This window comes from Aotus nancymaae, unplaced genomic scaffold (genome assembly GCF_030222135.1).
Source record: "Aotus nancymaae isolate 86718 unplaced genomic scaffold, 86718_ANA_hifiasm-v0.15.2.pri h1tg000028l, whole genome shotgun sequence".
Lineage (NCBI taxonomy): Eukaryota > Metazoa > Chordata > Mammalia > Primates > Aotidae > Aotus > Aotus nancymaae.
In genome coordinates this window covers 32,076,405-32,101,253 of record NW_026988441.1, presented here as the reverse complement: position 1 = coordinate 32,101,253, position 24,849 = coordinate 32,076,405, and the positions used below count along the sequence as shown (strand labels likewise).

General features: G+C 51.4%; 1 protein-coding gene across 9 annotated transcripts in view; it reads left to right on the top strand.

The window, feature by feature from the left end:
* Positions 1 to 24,849, top strand: part of NFIX (nuclear factor I X) — a 103,505-nt gene that overhangs the window by 14,901 nt on the left and 63,755 nt on the right. For 3 of the 9 annotated variants that reach the window (XM_064381778.1, XM_021676709.2, XM_021676705.2), the window contains exon 2: positions 14,933 to 15,464. In XM_064381778.1, coding sequence (XP_064237848.1) covers positions 14,933 to 15,464 — 532 coding nt within the window. Of the gene's footprint in view, positions 1 to 13,471; positions 13,950 to 14,448; positions 14,632 to 14,932; positions 15,465 to 24,849 lie in introns of those variants that run through there. The other 6 variants (XM_012436042.3, XM_012436046.2, XM_021676706.2 and 3 more) reach the window with 6 other exon arrangements.

The following is a 24,849-nucleotide window of genomic DNA, read 5'->3' as shown; positions in this document are numbered from 1 at the left end:
TTTGCAACCCGCTTTTCCCTTGCTTTCCTCTTCTTTGTTCCTCCCCCGCCTGCTCCTGGGGCTTCCCCCATTGGAGTTGCCTCGGCCAAAACCAACAGGGCTCCAACGACATCCCGCCTTGGCCTGCCGGGCGGCTGGCCCTGCCCCATGGCCCGCTCAGGGGCCAGATCCGGGCTCGGCTGGGTCCAGACGGCGGCCCCGGCGCACGTGGCCACTCCCAAGGCGCGTCCAAGCACTCGCACACCCCCTGCCCTGCAGCTCCGTAGGGGACCTAGGCGCGCACACGCATGCCCCTGTCCGACACCCCATCCCGGCACTCGGACTTGCGCACGCACTTAAGCACGATCCCATACAGTCGCTCCCACCCGGGTCCGCAGCACGCCCTTGCCCGGAGCCCCCATCAAGATATCAGGCACCGAAAGCTTATAAACGTACCCAGGCCTGACCCAACGACCCTGGCTGGCGCACTCACACCCGTAAACACGTCCCTGTCGGGCACCACATGGCGGTCCCGAACACAAGCATTCACTCCCCTGCTTTCCCTCAGATGGGGCTTCCGAGCACAGGTACTCGCGCCCCAGCCCCCATGGGGGTTGCTAAGTGGGTCCGTGAGCCCGCTCCAGTACCCACACACGTGGCTCCAGGCCCACGCGGGTACACACTTCCCCAGCCTGCACACGCGTGTTTCACATGAGTCACACACCTGCCAGGCCGCCCAGGGCATGTGGCTTCAAAGCGGCATTCAGGTTGTTGGGGGAGCCAGCAGGGAAGGGAGGCCTAATTCCCACCTCCCCCATCCCTCTCGGAACACCCGCCTCCCCATACGTCCCTGGGGGCACAGGTGAGACATCCCAGAACTGCCGCTGCCCAGTGGCGCCCCTGCATGTGCTATATTTATATTTGAAATGTGTACCTTTATATATACTTTTTATATGTAAGAACCGGTCCCCCCTCTTGGCGCTCCACGTTTGTACTTGGATTTTACCACCCCCACTAGGCTTCGACCCAAACCTGCAAAAACCATTTCGCCAGGCAGGGATGTCGGGGGAGGCGGGAGCAGCCCTCCCCCTCTCCACTGCGGTTGTCCCACGTTCTTAAAGACCGGGGACCCACCTCCCCCAAGGGCCGGACTGCAGTGCTGAATCCCGCAGCCCCAGAAACACAATCGCGGGGGTGGGTGCTGGCGGCGAGACGTTGCTTTTTGGTGTGTGTTTGCTGTTACCGCTTAAATTAATCCTGAGTGACGGCCTGCAGTTCGCCACAAAGAGGCCATTTAATGCCCCCCCAACCCCACCTCGGGAGAAATTTCCACTTGCCCCCCTGAGTCCAGCACCGGCTGCACGCTACGCGCGCTCCAGGCCTTCGCTTCAGGTCCGCACCGGCGGTGGAGACGAGTTCCCTGCGCGCGCCATGGACTTCAGGAGTGAGCCAGGCATTCAGAGAAAGCCGCTGGTGGGCATGGAGGACTGTCCCGGTTTTGGAGGGGTGGGAGTGGAGGTAGCGGGTTGTGCTGGGACTCTCCAGACGTTCCACTGCCCCTTCATAGCTCTTCGATGCCCCAGCCCGGCTGGAGACAGTTAGATGGTCCTCCAGCGTCTCCTCCGGGTCCCCAGAAGAGAGAAGCTGGGCTGCACCCCGAGTTGACACGAACACCCCCTCCCCATTGCCTTTGTGCATTAGGTCACGTGCCTGTACGTACCCTAAGCGAGACAGCTCCCCCGCCAAGTGTGCCCCTCGACAGGTGCCCGTTGCCCACGGGCTTTCATTGTACCCTCCCGGGAGGTTCTCAAGGCACGTGGCATTTCCTGGACCCGCTGCAACTGACTCGAGACTGGGGTTGGGGGATCATGGAGGTAGAGGTGGTGGGGAGGCCTCCCCAGGTCCCAGGCAGGAGAAGGGAAGATCGTGTGCTTTCCACGTCGCGGGGAAAATGGGTGCGGATGGTCACCGTCAGTTGCACCGCACACCGCGGGGTGGAAGAGGACAGCACATGCTTAGACCCTGCAGCAGGCCCAGTCCTGGGGCGCGAAGGGGCCGCGGGCCACGAGCGGGTCGTGCGCAGAGTCAGGCGTGCGCGTGCGCGTGCGCGACGACGAAAAGGCGGGAAGCGGCGCTTCCAGGCCCCGGATGTGAGACGCGCCCTGTGGCACGTACAAGGGTGACTCCGACGACGGAGCCGCCTTGGGTGCTGAGTGGAGAGTGCGAACCACAGACCCCGCGTGCAGGTGAGGGGAAGCAGGGAGTGTAGGTCAGGCTTTCAACCGTTTGCGCCGCCAGACTTCTAAATGATCTCCCCCAGCCACCGTAGGCCCTCTAGTGGGTCCCAGTGGCGTCCTCCAGGCCCCTCACTGCGCAGGCGCGGCTCCCAGTTGCCGGGCGCCGCCTGCCCCTCACAGTGACCCTCTACCTACCCCCCAAAAAGTGACCCCCGCGCTGGTGGGCATGGAGGACTACCCCGGTTCACCATTCGCTGCGTCAAAGGCAGCCGCCAAAAGGGGCTCAGATGTCGGCATTTTTGCCTTAAGGCTGATTTTGTCCCCCAGGCACGCTGGAGGTTGGGGGCTCAGGGCCGCCTGTGCCTCAGTTTCTCTCCTCCTGCGCCCATCCTGACATCCGACGGAGGATAATGCGCGTTCGAGGGCTTTGGCTATGAATGGGATGTTGATGATTGTCGTGATTCTTTGGCTGCTTGGGAGCGTTTGGGGTTTAACTGCCCCCAAATCGGAGGGCAGCTTGGGGGCATCTATTCGGAGAGGGTCTCTCCTCCGCGTCGCATGGAGAGCGTTGCCACCTCTAGAGCCCTGGTCTCCAAGGAGCCTCCCCTTCAATCCCTGAGCCTTCTCTTTTTGGGGAGTAAAGGCGGGGAAATTTACCAGGGGAGATTTTTGTTTGTTTCCAGGGTTGGCTGGGTTTGGGGGCGTTTGGCCTCCAGCGAGCGCGGGGAAGAAATGTGACTAAGTGGCAGAAAACGCGCTTTCTCTATCTCTTCTGCCTTCAGGCCGCGGGAGTTGCGCAGCCTCTAAAAAAACCTTAAAAACCCCAAACCTGCCCTCCAGGTCCCTTTCGATCTTCGCCACCTTCCCTCTCTGGGCTGATTTCTTGAATTTGGGGCGTTAAGGCCTCTCCACCCATTGCTAACAGCCCTTTTGCAGCACTTCCCTGGCAGGCCAGGGGAGAGGATAGAAAAGTAGAAGAAGAACGTGTGCGCCCAGAGGACCCGACTTAACCTGTTGGAGGAGGAAGCTGGTGTCGGACTGAAGTCCCCCGAGCTACCCCGGGGGCCAGAGCAGCCCCTGGGCATTCAGAGAAAGCCGCCCGTCCCCAGTCCCCTCGGAAGCCGGTCATAAACCCGACTTCTCATCACCGGAATTACTTAAATGCGCTTTGATGGTGTTGGGTCCTTTTCCACGTGCGGATGACTCAGCCCGCTGCAGCTGCGCCGGGGGAGGTGACCCTGGGGCAGCGGCTGACCCTGCTGCGCTCTGCACCCTGGACCCAGACGCGGGCCATCCCAGCAGCATCCTCCGCCCCAAGCTGCCAGACCACACTTAGCTTTTTTCCCCCCTTACTCTTCAAGTCTTTTCCCTCTTCTCTAAAAACATTTTTTTTTTTAAATTTAAAGGAGTTTTATTACTTTTTTTTTTTTAAAAGCATGTGAGACAGAGGCTGAATGGTAGAAACAAGCTGTTAAAAAAAGAAAAATACATGCCGGTGACGCTTCGTGGAGCTGGCGAGCCTCGCCTGCCCCGCGACTGAGCTTGCGGTCGCCCCGATTCTCTAGTAGACCCGGGCGTGGGGCACCTGGGATGTCCGCCACTGAAAAGGCACTATAGAAATGCAAGGAATTATTATGATTTTAATAAAATTGTCTCATTTAGGAGCGAGCTTCTGCGCTGCCTCTGTCGTCGGAGCCCGGGTTTGCCACGGCAAAGTCTGTAATCAGAGAAAAATACCAGCTTTGTTGAGGGTTAGAATATATCATTGGCTAATGTGTGTGGTTTTCTTTTTAAATAATGCTAAGGATTGGAATAATTAAAGAGTGAGAAATAACTCATCTTTCCTCTCTCCTCTCCATTCGGCATTGTCTTATTTCAGGGCGGAAAGCGCGCTTTTCGGCAGAGCTGGTTAGTTTTTAATGCCGGCTTTTTTTCTCACCCGCCGTTCCCTCCGCTCCGGTCTGATTCGCAAATCCCCAAACTGGCACAAACCGGGAAACTTGCGGCCGGCCGTTCTTCTCCCCGAGTTGGAAACAGCCCTCTCCTCTTCACTCCCCCGCCTCTGGGCCCTGACCCACTGCCTGGTTTGCGCTAGAGCCGTTTAAAAAAGAAAGAAAGGAAGAAAGGAGCCGGGCTCTGGTACCCGATGCCAGCCGAGGGCGCGTTTCCCAGGCGGCGGGCTAGTGGGAGAGTCAAACCCGGGTGTGGGGAAGCAGCCTCACTGCCTACTCTGCATCCTCTCCCGTAAAAAGGATCAAATATTTCTACAGATCGCCTGCCCAGAGGGCTCAGATCCCTTGTCATATTTTAAATTAAACTGAACAGTTCTTTCTTTCCAGCCCCATATGCAATAGGAAAAGAAAATTCGGTCCTGGAGAGCCCGTCTTGGCAACCCTGTACCCTTGATAGAGGAGAGGGCTGCCCACTTGGGCTGGGCCTGGCATCTAGCCCCAGAGGAGTGCTCTTGCCACTGGCCACAGGGCCTGGATTTGGGAAGGAAGAACAGGGTCCAGGGCCAGTGGCTGGGCATGGCCGGGAGAGATGTGGGAGTTGGGGAAAGGACTTTTTATCAGGGCTGCAGAAGTTCGCTCTGGGCTGGTGGTAGGGGGCTGGTGGTAGGCGAGGTGGCTGCGGTAGCCCTTCCCCCAGGTGTGGGGTAGACCACTTAGAAAGGAAAGGGGATCCTGAAGTGCCTGGGGAAGAAACGCTTCCTGTGAGAAAGGAATGGGAAAAATGGGCAAGAAATGGGCATAGGGGCTTGTGCCCACAGACACCAGTGACTGTGAAGTGCCTTTGAGTTGCAGAGGGAGCTTTTTATTTATTTGCTTCAGGTATTTTTCATTAAATGTGTTTCTCTTTTATTTTCCTTGTTATTTGGTCTTTAGACTTTTCAGCGATCCCTTGTATTCATTCGTCTTTTTACATAAGCAGAAACTTTTTTTTCCTCCTTAGAGAGATACTGTGGGAGGTATTTTGCCTTCAGTGCTTTCTCTTTCCTGCTTTTTTTAAAATTTAATTTTAAAATTATAAAGTAAATTTAGTGCTAGTGAAAGTGAGGGGGGAACCAGCTGGGGCTGGAGCCAGGGAAGGGGTAGGCAGAGGCAGGGTTCTGCCTCCCTTCCCGAGGCAGCCCCGCCCCAGGACCCCAGGCCCAGCCTAGTGCCACTTGCTCATTCTCTCTGCTCCCTTCTCTTGATGCCATTCTGCTCCCCTCACTTCCCTGCAGGGCTCTCATGGACAGGGATGGGGAGAGTGTGTCCCAATGGGTGCCCATTCTCCCTTTGGGAACCCCTGGCTCTGCAGAGTCACTTTTCCTCATGACCTACATACTGAGACCCCCCATTCCCCACCTGCCAGGCAAGCAGGGCGAGAGGAGGGGCCCTTGCTCCCCTCAGACACTAAGGCTGTTTGGCTTTCAGCTTGGTGGGTCCTGTTTGTCCCCCCATACATGCCCTGCTAGTCTGCTACACCCGCTGCACAGTTGGTTGCCCTGTTGATGGGATCAGAGTTGGGCAGGCATAGAGAGAAGAGACACACACACACACACACACACACACACACACACACACACACACACAAGCACCCTGCAGCAGTCAGGATGAGAGGGGCTTCTGTTTGCCACATATTTTTGTGGTCACATGAATACACACTTTGCTCTATAACACACATATGCACATAGGTGTTTAACGCTACTGTTGTAACCAGGAGGTATTTCTAAGCCATATAAATTATGAGAACTGTATAGCTTAAAAATTTAAGGCCTATTCAGCAGTGCTGAAAATGTTTATTTCTTAATCTGGGTGGGGTTACATGGGTGTATTCACTTTGTGAAAGTGTATCAAGCGGCATAACTTACAATGTGTGCACTTTTTATACATTCCTTGCTTCAGTTAAAAAGTTTACTTAAAAAAAAAAAAGAAGTCCCAGTCTCAGAGCTAAAGAAAATCCTATGCATTATAAAATAATAATAAAAATTTAAATAAAAATTTCCTCCCGCTTGCTTTGCTCAGTCCTGCCTGGTAGGAATGGTGGGAGGGCTTGTAAAAAACAGCAGGCTGATATAAAAGCTAGCAGGCGTGTGGTCCACGAGGCATCCTGACCCGTCCATATGTGTGGAGTGCCTGAAAACCACCTACAGACAGGTAGAGAGGTAGGACTTTAACATCTCAGGACTAAAGGATAAGAAATGGTAAGGAGGAAGTTACTTGCCAATTACATTTTGCTGTCAACATCTGGAAAGCAAAATTGCAGCTGTTCTCTCTGCCCCACCCCCCATTGCCACCTCTTCTTTTTTTTCTGCACACTTAAATTTTTTGTACTCTTGCCATCCATACTTTGGTTTTCTGCACTGTTAAAACATTTCCATGTCTCTGTTCAATTTGGGTTGTTGGGTTTGAGCTTTTTTTTAAAAAAAAATATATCTTATAGTCTGACAGTATAATTTTTGGAGGGATTTATTTGAACAGGCCCAGGAGCCATTGATAATCCCCTCCCTTTTCTTTCACCCTCTCTTTCTTTCCAGAACTGTTCAGGCCAGCAGTGAGGGGGAGGACGCTCGGCAGCCCTTGCCCGGCTCCTTCCTTTCGCCTCTGCTTCTCCGGGCAGGTACTGACAGCTTCGCCCTCCATGGACCTTCTGCGGTGTTTTTGTTTTCTCTTCGCCCCCCAAAAATATTTGAACCAAAATGCCTCTTTTTTTTTTCCTCCACCCACAGCAAACTGAAAGGGCTAGTGAACCGTGATTCAACAGAGCGAGGGCGCCTCTTTTCTTCCTTAGCATTAATTAACTCAAGTTCGTTAGGACGTTGGGTCTGTCGCCCACAGTTTTCTCTTGTGTGTGCTGAATCGGGTCATAGAGGGAGACTTCCCGTGCAAACAGTTTGTGTTGGAGCTGGAGGACGCAGAGGGGGAGAGAGGGTGAGAAAGAAAGGGAGCCGGGGAGGGACGGAGCGTGGCCGAGGGGTGGGCATGGTCCGAGCTCCTCCAGGCACCCCCGTGCCAGGCTCTATAGGGGCTAGACACCAGGGAAGTGAGGATTCTTGGGTTTCTTGGGCAATGATCCTGATAATAAAATAATTGGGGGAACAATACAATTTGAGGAATTGAAAAATGACCTCTTTCGAGCTCCTAAAATTTTACATTTTGGGGTTCTGGCCACTACCTGTGGCTGAAGCAACTGCCAGAAAGAGGTTCCCTCAGGGGCGAGGGTGCCAGGCTAATCTGAGGGCAGGGGGTGAGGAGAAATGCTTCCTTGCTCCTTGTCTCTCCTGTGGCAGGGGAAACAGAACTGGTAAAATGGGGAGGGGGAATATCTGAACTGATCCTGATGGAGCTCTTGCAGAGGGGCTGGGAAGGCTGCTGCCTTTTGGGTTTTGTCACCTTGCCCTGAGCCCCCCAACCCAGAAGGGGATTTGCTGCGGTGCCTGGGGCAAGTTTTCAACATTTTGCCTGTTTGCTCTGGCCTTCTCGCTGGCCTTCCAGATATTTTCACAGTGTGCTGGGCGCAGACCTCATTTTCATGCGCTGGTCTCTCTTTGCTTTGTCTTTTGTCACTTTTTCAGTTCTTCTTCAGAAAAAGTTGTGAAGCTGGCCTGTGTGGTTCTTCCCTCTTCCCAGGCCCTTGGCCACCATAAAGTAACACTTCCCAAGCTGGTTAGGTGTGTGAGGCTCTGCACTTCCCTTGCCCCCAGAAGCAACTTTGCTGTAGTCTGTCCTGCACGCACTTCGGAGGGTTTCATCCCTGTGCAGCCCACTGACTGGAGAAGATGGCTTTGGCCTTCCTGGCTTTTACTTCTATTTGGTGACACAAGGAAGTTTCAAGCTAAATAATGAATTAAAGACTAGGGTTTTTGTTTCCCATTCCTCGTAGAGGATGAGATGAAAGTAAACAATTTCCAGTTGCCCTAGAGAGAATAGATTCTCTCCCCCAATATCCCCATTTCTACCCTATTTTATTCGGTGCCAAGAGGGTAAGGGAGATGTGCCTGGAGCAGAGGATCATTTGGAGCCAGAACGAGGCTGCATGTTGGCCCGATCCCAGGCCACCGCTCCCGGTTTGTAGTCTGGAGGAGAAAAGGAAGGGGGGGGGGGGCGGTTTACAGGAGAGAAGTGTGCAGCCTGGCTGTGAGGCAGACCCTGTCCTAGACCCATCACCGGAGTGTGGGGTGAATCCATTCAGCTAGCATGAGGACACTAGAAAGAAACTACGCAAAGTCGCCTTTCCTGAGCGGAGGAAAACAGGCCCAAGTCAGCCAAAAACCCGCTTTGTCCAAATTATCCAAGCTCCCTCGCAAAGTGCATTTTCCGGTTTCCATTCCTGGAGTTTCCAGACTCTTGGTGATTCTGCTCTGACTGCAGAGCCCCTTCCCGCCGTCCCCCAGCTGAGGGGAGGCCCCACCCTCCTCTAGGATAAGCAGCAGGGCCCCTTCCCGGGCTGCTGGGTGCTGCCGCCGCTCCTGTCTACAGTTCCCTTCCCATCTCTGGCTGCTTGGCCACTGTCTTCTCTTCTTGTGGCCTTCCATGAAGCAGCGATAATCTTGGGACATGATAGGAGATCTCAGAGTTATGAAGTCGGCTTCTTTTGGTTCAGACCAAGGCTGAATTATAAAATTCCAACAATTGGGCAAACTAATTGGGGCTCCGTTTGTGGCCTTTTTAATTTCCCGTAACCTTTCTCATCCAGGCTGCAGATATGCTGTAGTAGAATGGATGCTGGAATATCTGGTCATTTCTGTGAAGTTTTGTCAGTTATTTGCTCTAATTGCTTGTAGTTACCCAGATCAACATGGGCCCAAGTGTCCTGGATCTGAAAGAATAAATCTGGGCCTTAAAGCCAGCAGGATGTGGACAAAAAGGATTTTTTTTTTTAAGATAAAGAAGCCTCCTAAAAGTGGCTCTGTCTTAAAATATATGCTTCTAGATGTTTATGTGTCTAGATGTTGCACTATAGGTAGGTGCGGGCAGGTTGCAAAACCTGTCTCAGTCTGGGAAGATTATTTTGTTTCCTCGAAGAATTTTTAACACTGTATATGTGACTGAGATGCTGTACATGTTTTCCTAGTTTTCCTCAAATAATCCATAAGGCATCAGTGGACAGGACTGTTGTGTGGAGTTTTTATAAGCATGCATTTCTTCTCATAGAGAAGTGGTCATTTTTCTTAACTGGGTTTTCTTTTTCTGCCGCGGCGCAGAGTCCTTTTCTTTTTATTTTTCCTTCTCTGCAGTTCTGTTTCTCTCCCTCTTTGTCCTTCTTTCTTTGCAGTTGTGGACTCAGTTTGGCACTCTTTCTCCAGGTTTGGCTTTTTTTCTCTTTTTCGTTCTCCTGTCTATTTCTCTTTCTCTGTGGCCTTTTCAGTCTTTTTCTGTTGGGGGTACATTTCTCCCAGTGATGGCTGAAACTGGCATGGGTATGTATTTTAGAAATGTTTCAGTGAAAACTGTTGCTTTTTTTTTAACCAAATACTATGTACTCAGCAATAAAAGAGAGAGGCTTTTCTTCCACAACGGCAGCAAAATCCCTTTCCACAAACCAAAAGCCTATGTGAATTTTTAAAAGTCTTATGGCTTCTTGATGACTTTTCTCTCCAATGGGAGAAATACCTTTCTCCACAATGTTTCCTCCTTTTCCTTTTCTCCCCGTACTTTTTTTTTTTTTTAACCCTCCCTCTTACCAGCATCACTGGCTTCCTTTCTCCATTTCCCAAGTCCTTCTACTCTGTCGCCTGCATGTCCCCTCGCTCTTTCCATCACCTGAACTCTTATACTTGCCAGTGACTCAGACCTGGAAAAGCCTTGAATCCTCTGAGGGATTTTTTGTCTTGATTCTGGTCTTTGGTGTGGGATGTAAAGCGGTCTGATCTCATGCCTGGGGCTGGAGAGGAGAAGGGAAGGAGGCTGGGCCCGGGACAGGTAATCTTCCAACAGGAGCCTCCACTCTCTTAACAAAAGGGGGACAGTTTCCTTTTGTCTGGGGCTCATGAGGGGCGTGTCTGGGCTGATGGCCGCCACCAGTGGCATGCAAGAAGAGGGGGCCCACAGTGGAGGATGCTTGAAATGTTTCTAATGGAACCTGAGCAATTCCTCTGTGTGCGCCCACAGTAGGAGGGGAAGGAGGGAGGGAGGGAGGAAGGGAGGGAGAGAGAAATAGAGAGCGACCTTCTCATCTCCCTAAGCATCAGAATATCCTGGCCACTCCTCCAGAAAGGCCTTCCCCACTGGGAGCCAGCAGCCTGTAGAGAGAATGGGGTGAGGGGAAAGTATTTGCTTGAGAATCTTCTGCCCACCTGCAAGGTTATAGCCACTGGCAAGAGAAGGACAATTGACAATTGTTCTCCCTCCTACTTTCTGCCCTGGGAAAGGCCTGTTGCTCCTTCTGTTACGAGAGCCTTGAGGGGGTGCTTGGGGCTCTTTGTGGGTCCTGGAGGCTCTATTGAGACACTCTTCTGCTGCTTTTCCTCAGAAGCGAATCGTGCATCTTGTCCTGTTTTCCTGACTTCTGCATGGATTTTTCCATCTGTCATCTCCCAGCTGTGGCACTGTTACTGCCCCTACCTCTATCCCTGACCCAGTTGTACCATCAGATTCAGATTCAACCCATGTCACGCGCGTCTCTTCTACTGTGGCACTGTGGTCTGTGAAGCAGAACATACCAGGATTCTCCAGGAGGCTCGTGTTGGCCATTTTCTGTTTGGTATCTAATACTTGATATAAATCAGAATACAAGAAAAATGCCCCTATGCCAGATATAAATTCATTTGTAGTTTTTAATGGCCTCATCTTGACTTTAGAGAGTAAAATTGTTTCTGCAAGGAGGAGAGGCAGGATTTGGTACCTTATGTCATGTTGCTTAAGCTAACATCTTTTGAAGCTGGTTATTAACATGATGTGAAATTATCGGACACTACCCTAAGAGGCCTGTTTCTGATAACACCTGCCTTCTTCACGCTCACCTCTAACTGTTTCTCTCAGGGGTCAGCCATGAGCTCAGTTCACTTGAAATGGATCGTTCAGGACACAGACTGGGGTCCCAGGTGTTGGGCAGCCCCTTTCCCATTGTCAGGGTTCAGTGCCAGCCCAGGGCTGGATGTTTTATTTTGGCACGCCCCAGGTGCTCTTCTGGGAACCTTTCTGCCAACATAAAGGCCACAAAGCACAGGGTTTCAGTTGTGGAAGAAAGGGGCATGAGTGAGCAGTGACCTTTTTTCCATTGCCAGCTGAGGACTGAGCCTCGCTGGGGGAGAGGGCGGCTGTAGGGATCGGGTTTTGAATAGATTTGGATCCCTTTCTCCTGTCTGCATCCACATCCTTTCTCCTCTACTTTTCCTTTCATATCACATCTATTTCCTTCTTACTGCTTTTCGAAGGCCTCAAGCATAACTGTGCCATAGCTCTTACTGGAAAGACCCCCTTAGGGGTGGGACTCCCCTCCCCAGTGCTCACCCTTTCTTCCTGCTGTGAGGAAGGTCCCAAGTGGGGGACCAGAGCAGGGGCTCTCCATGGGTCTCTTCTCTGTGACTTGATTTCCCCCAGGTGGCCTGCTTTTCATAGAGCCCTTTGCTTTGATTTTTGTTGTGTCTTTTCTTAGCTCTCTTCTTTTCATTTGGGTTTCTCATCTTATACTTTTGTACTTTGTACTGCTAGGGTTTGGGCCCTTTAGTCTGAATTGATTTGGGAGACAGGTAAGAAAATTAATCTCAGGTCAATTGGAGAGGGCAAATCTGGAGGAAGCAATGAATTAAATGTCTGGGCAGTGGTGGGGGAGTTGGTCAGATTCATTGCCTCTGCTCAGAGGTAGTGTCCATCTTTTTGCCTTTGTCACTACTCCCCGGGTCTGGCTGTTGTTTGTGGCTGCGTGTAGAGCTTGTCAGGCGGAGTGCTGTGACAGGAGGCTATTTTAATAAACTGTTGCAGTTTCTCGAGCCGAGCTGTGTTGCGTTGGCATCCCTCGTCACCGCTAATGGAGCGTGCGTGGCTGGGTGTGGGCCGAAGGAGGAGGCTGAGCTTGCTGGGGGCTGGGGGAAAGAGGGGAATGTGTAGGGTGCTGGCCTCCCCCTTGTCTGAGAGTGCTTTTTCAGCAGGCAGACCTGGGGGCATCATGGGGTGGCAGTACCCAGGGCGCCAGGTCCCTGCCCGGGAAATACTGTTGGCATGGACACTTTCGGAGCTCTCTTTCTTCTTATTTCTATTCATAGCACTACAGGCTCATGTGTATGTGGCCGGGGAGGAAAACTTCCACTCGCCCCTGTGTGCTCCATAGGAAAAAAAAAAAAAGAAAAGAAATAGAAAAAGAGAGAGTGTGCAGGCCCAGAAGAAAGACTGAAACCAAAACACAGAGAGAAGGCGCAGCTGCTTCCCCAAGGCCTTCTGGGGCTCCTGCCCGCCAGCCCGCCCGGAGTCAGGCCTTTATTTATTTATTTTTCAGGCTTAAAAAAAAATTTAGAGTCTTCCACAATCTCAGTCCCCCCAACCACTGCCCCACCCCACCCCCAGATTTGCTGGGTGGCTGCTGCCAAATGGACCCGAGTGGGAGCCTGGAATGAAAAATTCATAACTGCTGGACTTTGCTTGTTCATTAGACGTGAACTTGTCGATTGGGCAAATTGTTTTTGGTCTCCAACTGCCGGGGGCTCTCCCCACCCTCCCGGCTCGCCCTGTTCCCTCCTCCCCTTGGGTGCAGCCATTGGCTGCTCGCGGATGTCTCTTTGCCAAATAGGTGGATCCTTCTCTCTCTCTCTCTCTCTCTCTCTCTCTCTTTCTCCCTCTCTCTCTCTCTTTCTCCCCCCTCCCTCCCTCTCCCTCCCTCCTCCCCCCCCCTTTTTTTACTGGCTTGGCACAAGCAAATGGATGGGGATTGAGCCTGAAAGGAGAGAAAGAGGGAGTTTGAGAGAGAGAAAAGGAGCAAAAAAACCCCCAAAATCCAACCAGCGCGCACACACACGCGCACACTCACACACACGCCCCATCCCATCCACGTCCTCCCTCGATCCTCGATCTCTCCCTCCCCCCTTCTTCCTTTCCTCCCTCCCTCGCTCCCTCTCTCTCTTTTGCACGCGTCTGCCAGCAACGGTCTGCAGCCGGTCAGAACTCGTCCTCTTCCCCGGGAATCTGCGAGCTCCCCCTTTTCCTCCGATCAGGCGGAGGGAGGCAGCTCGAAGTTTACACCCCTGTGCCGCTGCCAAAGCCGAAAGCCTTTTTCTTCAGCTGCCGCTTTTTCCCTCCTGGGTTTTGTTTTTGTTTTTGTTTTGCACGGGGTGGGGTGGGGTGCGTTGTTGGTTGCAGGGAGATGGTGGGAGGCTGGTTTTGATTTTTAAATTTTGCATTTTTTTCTTTTTTTTTTTTTTAAACTAGAAGAGGATGCACAGGGGAAGAAATTGAAAAAAAAAATTTTTTTTGTTGGCTTTTGTTTACCTGGCGTGTGTGGCAACCGGCTTGCTCCCTCTCTCTGCTTGCTATCCCTGACCTTTCTTTCTTTTTGCTCCTTTTCAAAAAAAAAATATTAATTTCCCCCTTCTGTGCAATGGAGCATGGGGGGGAGAGGAGGGGGAAGGGTTTGAGAATCCACCCAAGCCCGGCCCCTATTCCCCAGAACACCAATAATAACCCCCTTTAAAACATTTACCTTCCTCCCCTGCTCCTCCTCCTCCCCCCTCCCCCCACCCGCCCCCAACTCACAACTCTGTTGAGTCCAGAATCTCAGAATCGGGCGTTGGGCTTTGCCGGGTGCTTCAGATCAATGGTAATTATTTAATTTTTTCCAGTTTTATTTTTGTAAACAGAAATCAATTATTATTTAAACTTCAAACAACCAAACAACCAAAAAAAAAAAAAAACAAACAAAACCGAGAGAGCCCATCCCTCTGTCACCTGACTGAGTGGGAAAGAGGGTGAAGGGGTTGTGGGAGGCTGGGGAAGGGGTCGCAAGAAGACCCATGTAGCTTTTAACCCTAATGTGGCCGAGACAAGCACCTTATTTGTGCTAACAAGAAGTGTTTTGTTCATTATTACTGTGATTAACATTAGTACTGGTGTCGATAACAAAGCTGAAATCACATATTTAGGATTTAGGTCTGATTAAAAAATGCTGGGGTGGATGTTCCAACTGGATCAGGAGAAAAGAAAATGAAAACAGCCTGGGGAGAGGGAAGCCTGATCTGTTTCCTCACTTGCTTGCTCGTGGATGTCATTTTCTCTCTTCTTGGGGGTGGCCAAAAACCGACCGGTGTCGGGGACCAGAGGCGGCCCCGCACGCCCCCGCATGTGCGTCCACGGACGTCTGTACAGACGGACATCGCACCGGGGCGAGCTGACAGGAGTTCACGGCTGCGATAGAACATGGAGATGTCATGGGCGCGACAGAGCCTGGCGGGGATACCAGCAGCGTGTGTGTGTGGACGGCAACGTTGTCTGTGCGCGTGTGTGTGAGTGAGTGAGGGAGAGAGAGAGAGAATAGGTGTGTGTACAGGCTCCCGGTGCCTCTGTCTGGCTGCTGAGGCTGAGATGGGAGCAAGTGACTGGCGAAGCTGGTGGTGGCTTCAAACCACACTTTTGTAGAACAATCGCAAGAGAAAATTGTTGGGGGGAGGGAGGAGGAGGAGAAGGCGGTTTTCCTTGTGCCCCCCCTTCTAACGCTGCTTTTCTCCTTCTCTCTTTCCCCCTCATCCCGTCTTCCCCTCCTCCCGTCCTCCCTCGCCCCGCATGCTCCCGGCTTGCCGCCTGCAGGATGAGTTCCACCCGTTCATCGAGGCACTGCTGCCTCACGTCCGTGCTTTCTCCTACACCTGGTTCAACCTGCAGGCGCGGAAGCGCAAGTACTTCAAGAAGCACGAGAAGCGGATGTCGAAGGACGAGGAGCGGGCGGTGAAGGACGAGCTGCTGGGCGAGAAGCCCGAGATCAAGCAGAAGTGGGCATCCCGGCTGCTGGCCAAGCTGCGCAAAGACATCCGGCCCGAGTTCCGCGAGGACTTTGTGCTGACCATCACGGGCAAGAAGCCCCCCTGCTGTGTGCTCTCTAACCCCGACCAGAAGGGCAAGATCCGGCGGATTGACTGCCTGCGCCAGGCCGACAAGGTGTGGCGACTGGACCTGGTCATGGTGATTTTGTTTAAGGGGATCCCCCTGGAAAGTACTGATGGGGAGCGGCTCTACAAGTCGCCTCAGTGCTCGAACCCCGGCCTGTGCGTCCAGCCACATCACATTGGAGTCACAATCAAAGAACTGGATCTTTATCTGGCTTACTTTGTCCACACTCCCGGTAGGTCGTTCTCAACCTTTTTTCCCCCTCATTTTGTTTTACTTGCTGGCATTTGTTCTGTTTATTGTTCCTCTTATTTCCAAGCGATAACTTGCCACGGGCCTAACTGGTATATGCCCATCCTGCTGGGCCTGCAACACGTTCTATGTGCCCTTTTCCTTTTTTCCATCTTCTGTCTCCCTCGACCTGCTCTATTCTTCCTCCTCTGCCCCCTGGCCGTGTTACTGACTTTGTGCATCTCCATCTTTGGAGGACTCATCTGATCAGAAAGATGCTGCAGGTCTTACGATTGGGGACATGATGCCCCCAGAATTATCCATGATGGTGAGAGTTTGAGAAGAAGATCAACAACAGCAAACCAATCATTGCTCTTATTAAAATAAGTCAGAAGTATTGAGGGGTAGGTGTTAGTTTTCCTGCAGCTTCACCTCAAGTCCCAGGAAAAACCAGGTTTGCTATAAGCGGGATGGGCAGCAGTTTGATGGAGAGAAGAGGCATGTGAAACCCTGGGATATGAGACTGAATGAATAGAAAAGAGGAGAGAAGACGGTAGTGGGCAGATTCTGCGGCCTAGATGCTCAGGCGGGAGCTGTTTTGGCTGGGATTTGACTGTCAGAGAGTATGAAAGTAATTTGATTTCATACAGAGTGAAAACAAGCACGAGATTCCTTGAGCTCTTTCCCTTCTCCTTATTGCAGCTAAAGTGGCAAGGCCTCAGGATGGATGCCTGCAGCCCTGACACTCTGCTGGGGGGCAGAGCGGCTTTCTCAGAGCACAGGCATGGCAGGGAGCAGTGTTGCTGTGGAAGAGGTCTTAAACAAGCAAACAAACAAACAAAAAACTCTGTAAAATCTCCTTTTCCTTTTTTGTTCCAAGTAGTTCTGCTTCTCTTCTTCGCTTTTCCAGTTTCACCCTGCATTTTGGGTCAGGGTGGTTTAGTTCTCCTCCTCTGTTCCTTTTTTTGCCTTTACCCTTTCCCTTTTTATAATTTCTTTCCGCTTTTGTTTTCTTACAAATTGAAACAGAGATGGCTGGTTAATTTTTAGCCTCCACTCAGCTACGCCCAATTTACTGCCGCCTTTGAAACCTAAACGGGCGGCACTCTGTGATTAAGCAAGGCAGAAGTGTGTTTACATTATGCCCAACCAACTTGTAATGAGAGGGCTACCAAACCTTTCTCTCTCTGTGTGTGTGTGTGTGTGTGTGTGTGTGTGTGTGTGTTTCCTTTCTACCATTCCAGTATTTTTTCCCCTTCATTTCCCTTCTTCCTCTCTTTATGCGAATGTGAGAGAATGTGGCTTAACTTCAACTCTCGTAAAGGTTGTTTCCCGTGAGTGTGTGTCTCTGTGTCTTCCTTCCTGTTCATTCACAAAAAAGAAAAGCAACTCACAATGACTGTGGTCACCCCCTTGCCTGTTTGGGAAGTTGGGAGGAATAATATAACTGGATCCAGAAATAAAATTTGGGTTTGGGGGTGCTTTCAGCACTGCATCAGGAATGTAATCTAGACTAGAGTACGCCCTGAGTTTATATGTTGGAGGACTGTGAAGAGCAGAAGGTGCTATTGGAATTCTTGTCCTGAGAGATTGTTCTGGTAACTGGTTAGAAGCAGGGGACGCCACTCTCACCACCCCCCGCCGCCATCCCTACCTACTTCTGTGGATCTTTCTAGGCCTGCACCTGGCCCTGTGTGGCCATCTCGACCCCTCACGCAGAAGGGCCAGGTGCCAGTCATTCCCCCTTCCTTCAGCTTAAATTTTTTCTTTCGTCTTTTTTCTTTTTAGAAAAGAGACTGAGAGGGGGGAAAAAAGGTATCCCCTCATTCTCTGTCTATACAGCAAGCCAGAGTGGGGAGGGTGTGTGCCTGGTGGTGTTGGAGGTGGCTGGTGGCTTGCCGAAGACTTGGAGCTTTGAGCTTACCAGTGTGGCCATCAGATAGCTCCTGTGCAAGCAGATTCTGCACCTTCCAATTTTAGAACCAGGGGCTTGAAGGTAGGATGAAAAGTGTGTGAGAAGGTGACCGTTTCCTGGCCAGATGAAAGGCCCCCCCAATGTCTCCCCGCCAGCTTATGAGATCATTTGCCCAGGAATATTAGTGAATTCATACCCCATCCCATGCAGCCAAGGCCACTTCTGTGGGCTGGGGCTGAGGCCGAGTCTCCTCTACAAAAGCAGAGTAGGGAACTAAGGATGTATTTTCTATTACTCAGGACTGAGACTCCAGATAATTTCAGTGAAGTTGGGTTTTTCTCACTGGAATTGCTTTAGTTTGAGCGTGCCTTCCTGAAGTGAGTTGGGGTGAGTTGTTGCGGCTTGGGCTATCACTGGGCCGCATTGCTTGTTCCTCTTTGGAGTTGTGTCGGGTGGTCTTGAGATGGCACAGAGCAGGCATGGCTTCCTCCTTGAGCTGCCCCACTTTGCTAGAAAATGTCTTCTGCGGCCGAGCCACCAAATAGCATCAATCCATGGGCACCACCTTCCACATGCCCATGCTTACCAGACACACTCAGCAGAGCTGTCACATGCTCCTTCCTCCCAGGGTGATAAACTGGGAACAGGGCTGGAATGGCACAGGCTTAGACAAGACTTGCTTTGGACCCTGAAAGAATTGTTTCTCCTTCCCTTAAGATGTGGCTGAAGAGCCAGATTTTGGCTGGGCTGGTGGTCTTGGGTTTGATGACAGTAACGTTGATGTGGTGGTAAATGTGGGGGTGTGGCTTTGCTCCCAGGTACCATCATCACCCATGGCCTTCCTGGATCCTTGTTATGTTCCAGATGAAGCTTTAAGAGATGACACATTTGAGAGAGAAGAAAGGACGTGTGTTTGGAATCGAAGCTCCACTCCCAGAATACTGGGTCCAAATACAGAATACTGGGTCCAAAAGGCCGCCATTAGGCTGGCATTCTGGTTGGGAAGGAGTCTCTCCGTGTGTCTTTCTGTGTTTAGGAAGGGAGGTTGAGGCAGGGCAGGGTCAGAGAGCACTGCCATGGGGAGCAGGGTGTCCATTTCCTGGTGATATCCTTCCATCCAAAGGGGGTGTCCCAGAACAGGTGGCTGGGGATGGGGTGACTGGGGAGGGCCAGGAGAGAGACCTTTGCTTGTGTGAGGAAGGACAGCTGAGCTGGCCCAGAAGCACTGCTAGACTATCTCCAAAGTTTCTACAGCACCCTGAGGGTGACCTAGTGCTTTCAGACCTTCCTTGACACCTAAGCCTTGGTCCTAGGAAAGAAAAAAATTAATCCAAAACTGATAAAATACTTGAGCGAATTTTGTCAGCGTCTCTCTGTCAGATCCCTCCAGTGGGCCTGCAGTGGAATCCTCACAAAGTCCAGGTATTTGGGTGGTGGCTCTTTTCTTTATCTAAACTCTTTCCTGATGGAGAGCTTCCCACATAGAAGGAACCCCTGTGCACCCACCACCAGTGCCAGCAATCACCAGATCATGGCCAGTCTCAATTCAACCATCCTCCCAACTGCCCACCCACGCTGAGTTATTTAGAAGATCCAGGCATTATAGCTTTTCATCTATAAATGTTTTTGTGCACATCTCTAAAGATAAGGACTCTTGAAAAACTCAACCACAATACCACTATCATACACATTAAAAAATCAGCACTTTTTTTTAGTATTATCAGCTACCTGGTTAATGTTAATTTTTTGTTTATAGTTTGTTTGAATCAGGAGTCATATAGGGTCGGCCCTGCATTACAATGGGTTGATCAGTCTCTAAAGACTCATCATAATCTCTAGGTGGTTCTCTTCCTCTTCCTTAGTCTTGATTTCTTTTCTGGCAGTTGTCGTTGAAGGAACCAGGTTGTTTGTCCTATGGGGTTTCTTCAGCTGGACTCTGCAGGCTGCGCTGCCCCGCGTGTGCTGCTCTGAGAGCAGATATTCGGCCTCCCTCCCTGCCTTCAGGTTCGGGGACAGCCAAGCTTGGCCTTACCTGTCATAGGAAACGGGTTAGCACCCAAGGATTTGTCTAAGTGAACTTTTTCACCTGTGGGGTTGCCTTCTCAGGTATGAGAGCTTCCTGGTTTTGGCACTCTAGTTTAGGGCTTGGTGCTTTGTAGCAAGCACTAGTTTTCAGGTCTAAGGAGGGCTGCCCATCCATGTCCTTCCTTGGCCGTGGAGAGCATTGTTCAGCTGTGTCCATACTGCAAAGACGGGGCTGGTGCCAGTGAAGTTCCCCAAGCCTTCGCTGGATGCCCAACCCACTGTTGGCTCTGGGACGAGTATGTGGGAGGGTCCACAAGAGTACCCACCACTTTCTCTGGGTCCACCCCCACCATGTACCCTCTGCTGCCTCATTCATTGCCTCTTTTTTCAAGGCCTAGAAATGCCACTGGTCTGCATCTTTGAGGCAGCGCCATCTGGTGCCAGGGCTGACAAAGACTGCAGGGTCTTGGAACTGATGCCTAAAATTAGCAGGATCTACAGATTATCTTTTAACCCAATGTAGGGTCCCCTTTAGAACATTCTGGAAGAGGTATCACTGTCATTCAAAAGTCAACTTTGGTTGTGTAAAATTCTTCCATTCTTCTATGTCTAGCTCATAGGATGGTTCCAGGGATTAAACCGGCTAATACCTAAAGATACTGGCACATAACAGGATGGCAGCTGCTGTGATTAGGAACAATTCTTATGATTTAGGGGGCTCATGGCTGACCCTCTGTCCCTTTAGTTGTTGGTCTTGTTTTTCTCTTAAGGGATGACCCAGGTGAAAGCTGATTTTTCTGTAATAGGACAGCATTTGAAATGCCAAAGGCAGCTCTTATGTCTCCCTTCCACCCTTCTCCCCAGGAAGCCGTCTCCTCTCCAGCCTGAATATCACCAGTCCCTAATGCCTCCCACATTTCACATGGCTCCTAGTGCCCTTACCATTTTAGTTACCACCTCCTGGAGGCCCTCTGGTTTGTTTTAGTCCCTCTGATTTGTAAAATTTCTGAAACTGGAGTGTTGAGAATTGAACACAGAAACTCCAAGCATGATCAGATCCTAGCCAAGCATGGTGGATACATAATCTTTAGTGCCTTCCAGCTACATACTGTACAGAGCTCAGTGCAAAATGAAAATGTGGGTCTCCTTTTTCAGAATTTTTAGGAATGACAGCACAACATCAGAGCATTTAACCAAGCGTGGGTGGCACGCAGGTTGCACACCTGTGAAACCAGCCCAGGCCGCCTTTGCTTTGAACATTCTGTGACTGTTAATACAACTTGGGGTGCTGGGTCTGGGTGGTGTGAAACAATGATGGGGCTCAGGCTGGCCTCAGAGTGGGGCATGACCCCAAAGAGGAGAACAGAAATGCCCAAACACAATCCTTGCCCTTGGGCTTGGTCTTATTCTCAGGCTCCTTTGACCACCTGCTCTTGTCCCTTTTGTTTATAGCGCTGTCCACCCAACCAGCTGAGAGCCCCCATTGCCTACGATACGTAGGGGTGCCTCGGTAGAGCACTTGCTCTGCTGGCTGAATTGGAGGCTGTGGCATGAGGGGAAAAAGAGTCACCCTTGTCGGAGCTTGAGCTGGCAAAGCACCAACTGTGAATGAGCCAGAGGGGACCTAGAGGCCTGATCCCATAATTACGGGCATGGTGACCAGCTGTGTCCCATTGCTGACCCAGAGGAAACAGGGCTACTCTGCAGCAGGAGGGCTGGGGTCCAGAGGCGCAGAAGGACTTCCTGAGAACTTGGTTTACTTTTTGGTGCTTCCAAAGCATGGTAGAATTTCCTTTATCCATGAAATACACACTCAGTGAACTTGCCGTGAGCAAGGCCCTGGCCTAGGGGTTCCTAGATCTCTAAGAATAAGAGTCTTACATGTGCCCGGCAGGCTTTGGGTAAATGTCTTCTAGAAGATGTCTTGAAGGCTCCCTCCCATAGGCATAGGCGTGAACCTGGAATGACCCATGCTAGAGGGGAGGGAAGGCCCAAAGGGCCTTTTTTGGGGGATAGCTCACAGTGGGCTGTGAAGGGTGAAGCAAGAACCTTCTTGGCCACCTTCTAGTGTTATAGAAACCTGGGATGCCAGAGGAAGAGTGGGTTAGAAGGGGTAATGAGGCCAGTGCCACGTTCTCTCTCTGTTCTGGCGCCCTGTAGCAGCTGGGCAGAGGGGACAGCTGAGTGTCCCCCTTTCTGCCTAGGGAAGAAGGTGGCTCCTTTCCCACCCGTTTTTCTCTTTGCCCTGTCCGTCCCGCCCCCCCACCTCCCCGGCCACACCGCCCCTCTGTCTCAGGAGCTGCCACGCTTCAGTTATTTTATCCTTCAGTGTCCGATTCAGAAGTCTTTTCAAAGGCCCCAGCCGTGTCAGCGCGGTGCTTGCACAAAAGGCCTCTTTGATTTCTTGTTTGTTTTCATTTGCCAGTGGAGGGGGAGGGGGCAGGAGAGAAAGAGCTTCTGGGTTTTAAAATTTTTATTTGGGTTGCTTCATTCTCAGAGGAGTTGGCTCCCTGGAACTCTTTTCTGAGTTGGGGGCTTGGAGTTGAGCGGCGGCCTTCTGAAGAGAGGGCTAGTGTAGGAGTGGGGGGCTGGGTGGGGCTCCCAGGATGATAGGAGGAGGTGGAGGGGTTTATAGTTATTGATTCACCCTACAAACGCTTTGGGCAGCTCTTACATGCTAACCCTGAGGGTAGTAAGGGTCAGGTTGGAGCCCTGCCTCTTGGGTAGAGGAAAGGTCTGAGGTGTCTGCCACATGCCATTCCCCTGTATGTTGCATCCTTTGAGGAGGACTCCTTACAGCTGTGGATTTGCACAGTTGTGAACTTTGAGTTTGTTATTTTTTCTTTTTTTGTCCCAGATTCCGCCTTTGAAGGGGGTTCTACTAGCATACACACTTCTTGGAGACTCAGTACCTCAGAATACAGGTTGGGGCGTCCCACTTTACATCAGAGAATGAGGGAGAGGGAGTGAGAGGTTTATAGAGCAGCAAGGTGGTCTTCCCAGGAATGGTGTGCAGAGGACTGAGCCCACAGCTTGTTTTGGACTTTGAGGGCAGGTCAGTGCTGCTGAGACCCTGGTGAGTAGGCAGTTGAGGCTGAAAAGAGATGAAGGCCATGCTTGTCCAAGGTTTGGAACAAGAGACACCCAAACCAGTGCCTGTTGGGGTATGTACCTTAACACATGTGGGCACACCCCTATATCCCAGTAAGAAGAGGTGCAGCCTGCTGGTTTACAAGCCCATGTGGTGGCCTAATTGTCAGGCTTGGGAAGAGAGCGCCACAACCGAGGCTTGGGCAGGTGGTCACGGGCATCAGCAACAGGGAAGTGTGCCCACTGGGTGAGGGGGGGCTCTGAGGGCCTGGTTGGCAGACGGGAGGAGGAGGCTGGGGGGCTGAGAGATAGATAAATATAGCTGATGGCATTTCTGATGATAGGTTTTTCTTGGCACTGAGGGCACCGTGGAAAACAGCACGACAAACGCCCGGCCCTGCAGGCCGCCATCGCCATTTTAAGCATGTTTGAGTTTAAGGGTTATTGGCGTTAGAATAGGGTCCCAGGAGGCTCAGGGCCTGGGGAGGGGAAGTTTGGCTGGACTGGACCTTACCCTCCTAGGTGCCTGGGTTCCTTAATTTGTCTGTATGGATATCTCATACCTTATTTCCTAGCCCTTTGGGGATTTAGAAAATATTCTGGGGCTGCCCTTTATGGGTCTGTCCCCCAAGTGACTTGTTCCACCACCAGCTGCTATGGTCTATCAGTAGGGGGCATCTTGGCTCTTCTCTCACTTCTGATGCCTTACTGATGACATTCAGTAAGGCATGCCACCACCATCCCAGTACAGGGCACTTATTTGCTATTATTTGGGGACACCCAATAAATTAAGGGGCACCTGTTTGTCCAGGCTCCCAACAACTTCTTGTTCTCTGTGGACTGAGGAAGGGGCATGCCCTTGGTCTCTATTTTAATTCCATTTTGCCGTTGAAGGCCTGCTATGGCTTTAGCACCAGGCTGAGTTCTCTCTATGTATTAATTCCCTGAATTCTCACCCCGATTCTAGTTTTAAACCTGTGCTCCTAGCTGGGTGTGTGTGCACTCAGGTGACGTGCATAAGGGTCTCTCTGTGTAGTGAGGAATCAGCAAACCAGACCTGGGGACCAGGGAGGCTTCCTAGAAGACGACCTGCTTGACCTGCACCTTGAAAGACAGTGAGGAATTAGCTTGTTTTTGTCAGCTGACTGAGGCTTTTCAGTGTGCCTGGAGCTGATCTCCTCCTCACAATGGTTGAGTGATATAGACAGGGCAGGTATTATTATATCCACTATACAGAGGAGGGACCTGAAGTACAGAGATGTCGGGGGACTCTGATCACATGATGAGTTTCTGGCAGAAGGGGCCTGGACTCCAGGTTTATGGTCACTGAGTACCTCGGGCTCATTCTGCAGGCGTTGCTGCTCCTTGAACTTCATCAGGATTACTGGCTTTGGCAGAGTCTCAGAGGAGAAAACCTCATGGGTCCCCACTGGAGCCAGTTTCATCACTGTGGTCTCTGTCGCTCTCTAGCAGAGAGACCAGCTTGTGGCTCAGCTCAAGGGCTCCCCCAGTGGCTGAGCACGTGGGGTGGAAACAGAGAGAGGGCACCTGGCCCTGTCCTGACACTGGTCTCCCTCCCTCCTGACAGGCCATGGCTCCCTGGCTCCCTGCCGCCGACTTCGAGAGGCAGCATGCTAGCATAGACAGGCTGAGCCTAGCATAGACAGGGGCCAGACTGGCTGGATACTCTCACCCTGCTGCTGCCAGCTCTGCTTCTTTTCATACTTCCCTGGAGCAGCTGGGAGGGGTCCAACCTGACCTTCTCAGGTAGAGGGGGCAGGAAGTCTAGGTGTGAAGCCAGGCAGGTTCTGCTAGACCTTGGGATTCCTGATCCTTGCTCAGTCACACCCTTTTCCTGGGAGTGTGCTTGGAATCACAGTTTGAAATAAAAATAAATTTAATTATCCTAATTAACCAGGTGATTGATGGAAGTTTTGCAATAATCTGCTATTCATTGCCTTTTTTGCTCCTTCACATCGACTGTCACCTTTACCCCTTTCTTAAAGTTAGAAAACTCTCGGGCTGTGTATATAAAAACTCTCCCAGCATGACTAGGGCTGGGTTCAGGGAGAGGCTGGCTCACCACTCTAGATTTTCCTCTGTGTCCATTGCTAATTAGACAGAGGCTTATCTCTCACCGTTGATATCAGCTCCCCTCTAGCAGGGTTTCCTAACTGCAGCACTGTTGACATTTGTGTGAGATCATTCGGTGTCGTGGGGAACTGTCCTGGACATCGTAGGGTTTTATCAGGATCTCTGGCCTTGACCCACTAGAAATCAGTTGCACCTCCTTCCCTCAGGTGTGACAACCAAAAATATCTTCAGGCATTTCTGGGAACAGAATCATGCATGGTTGAGA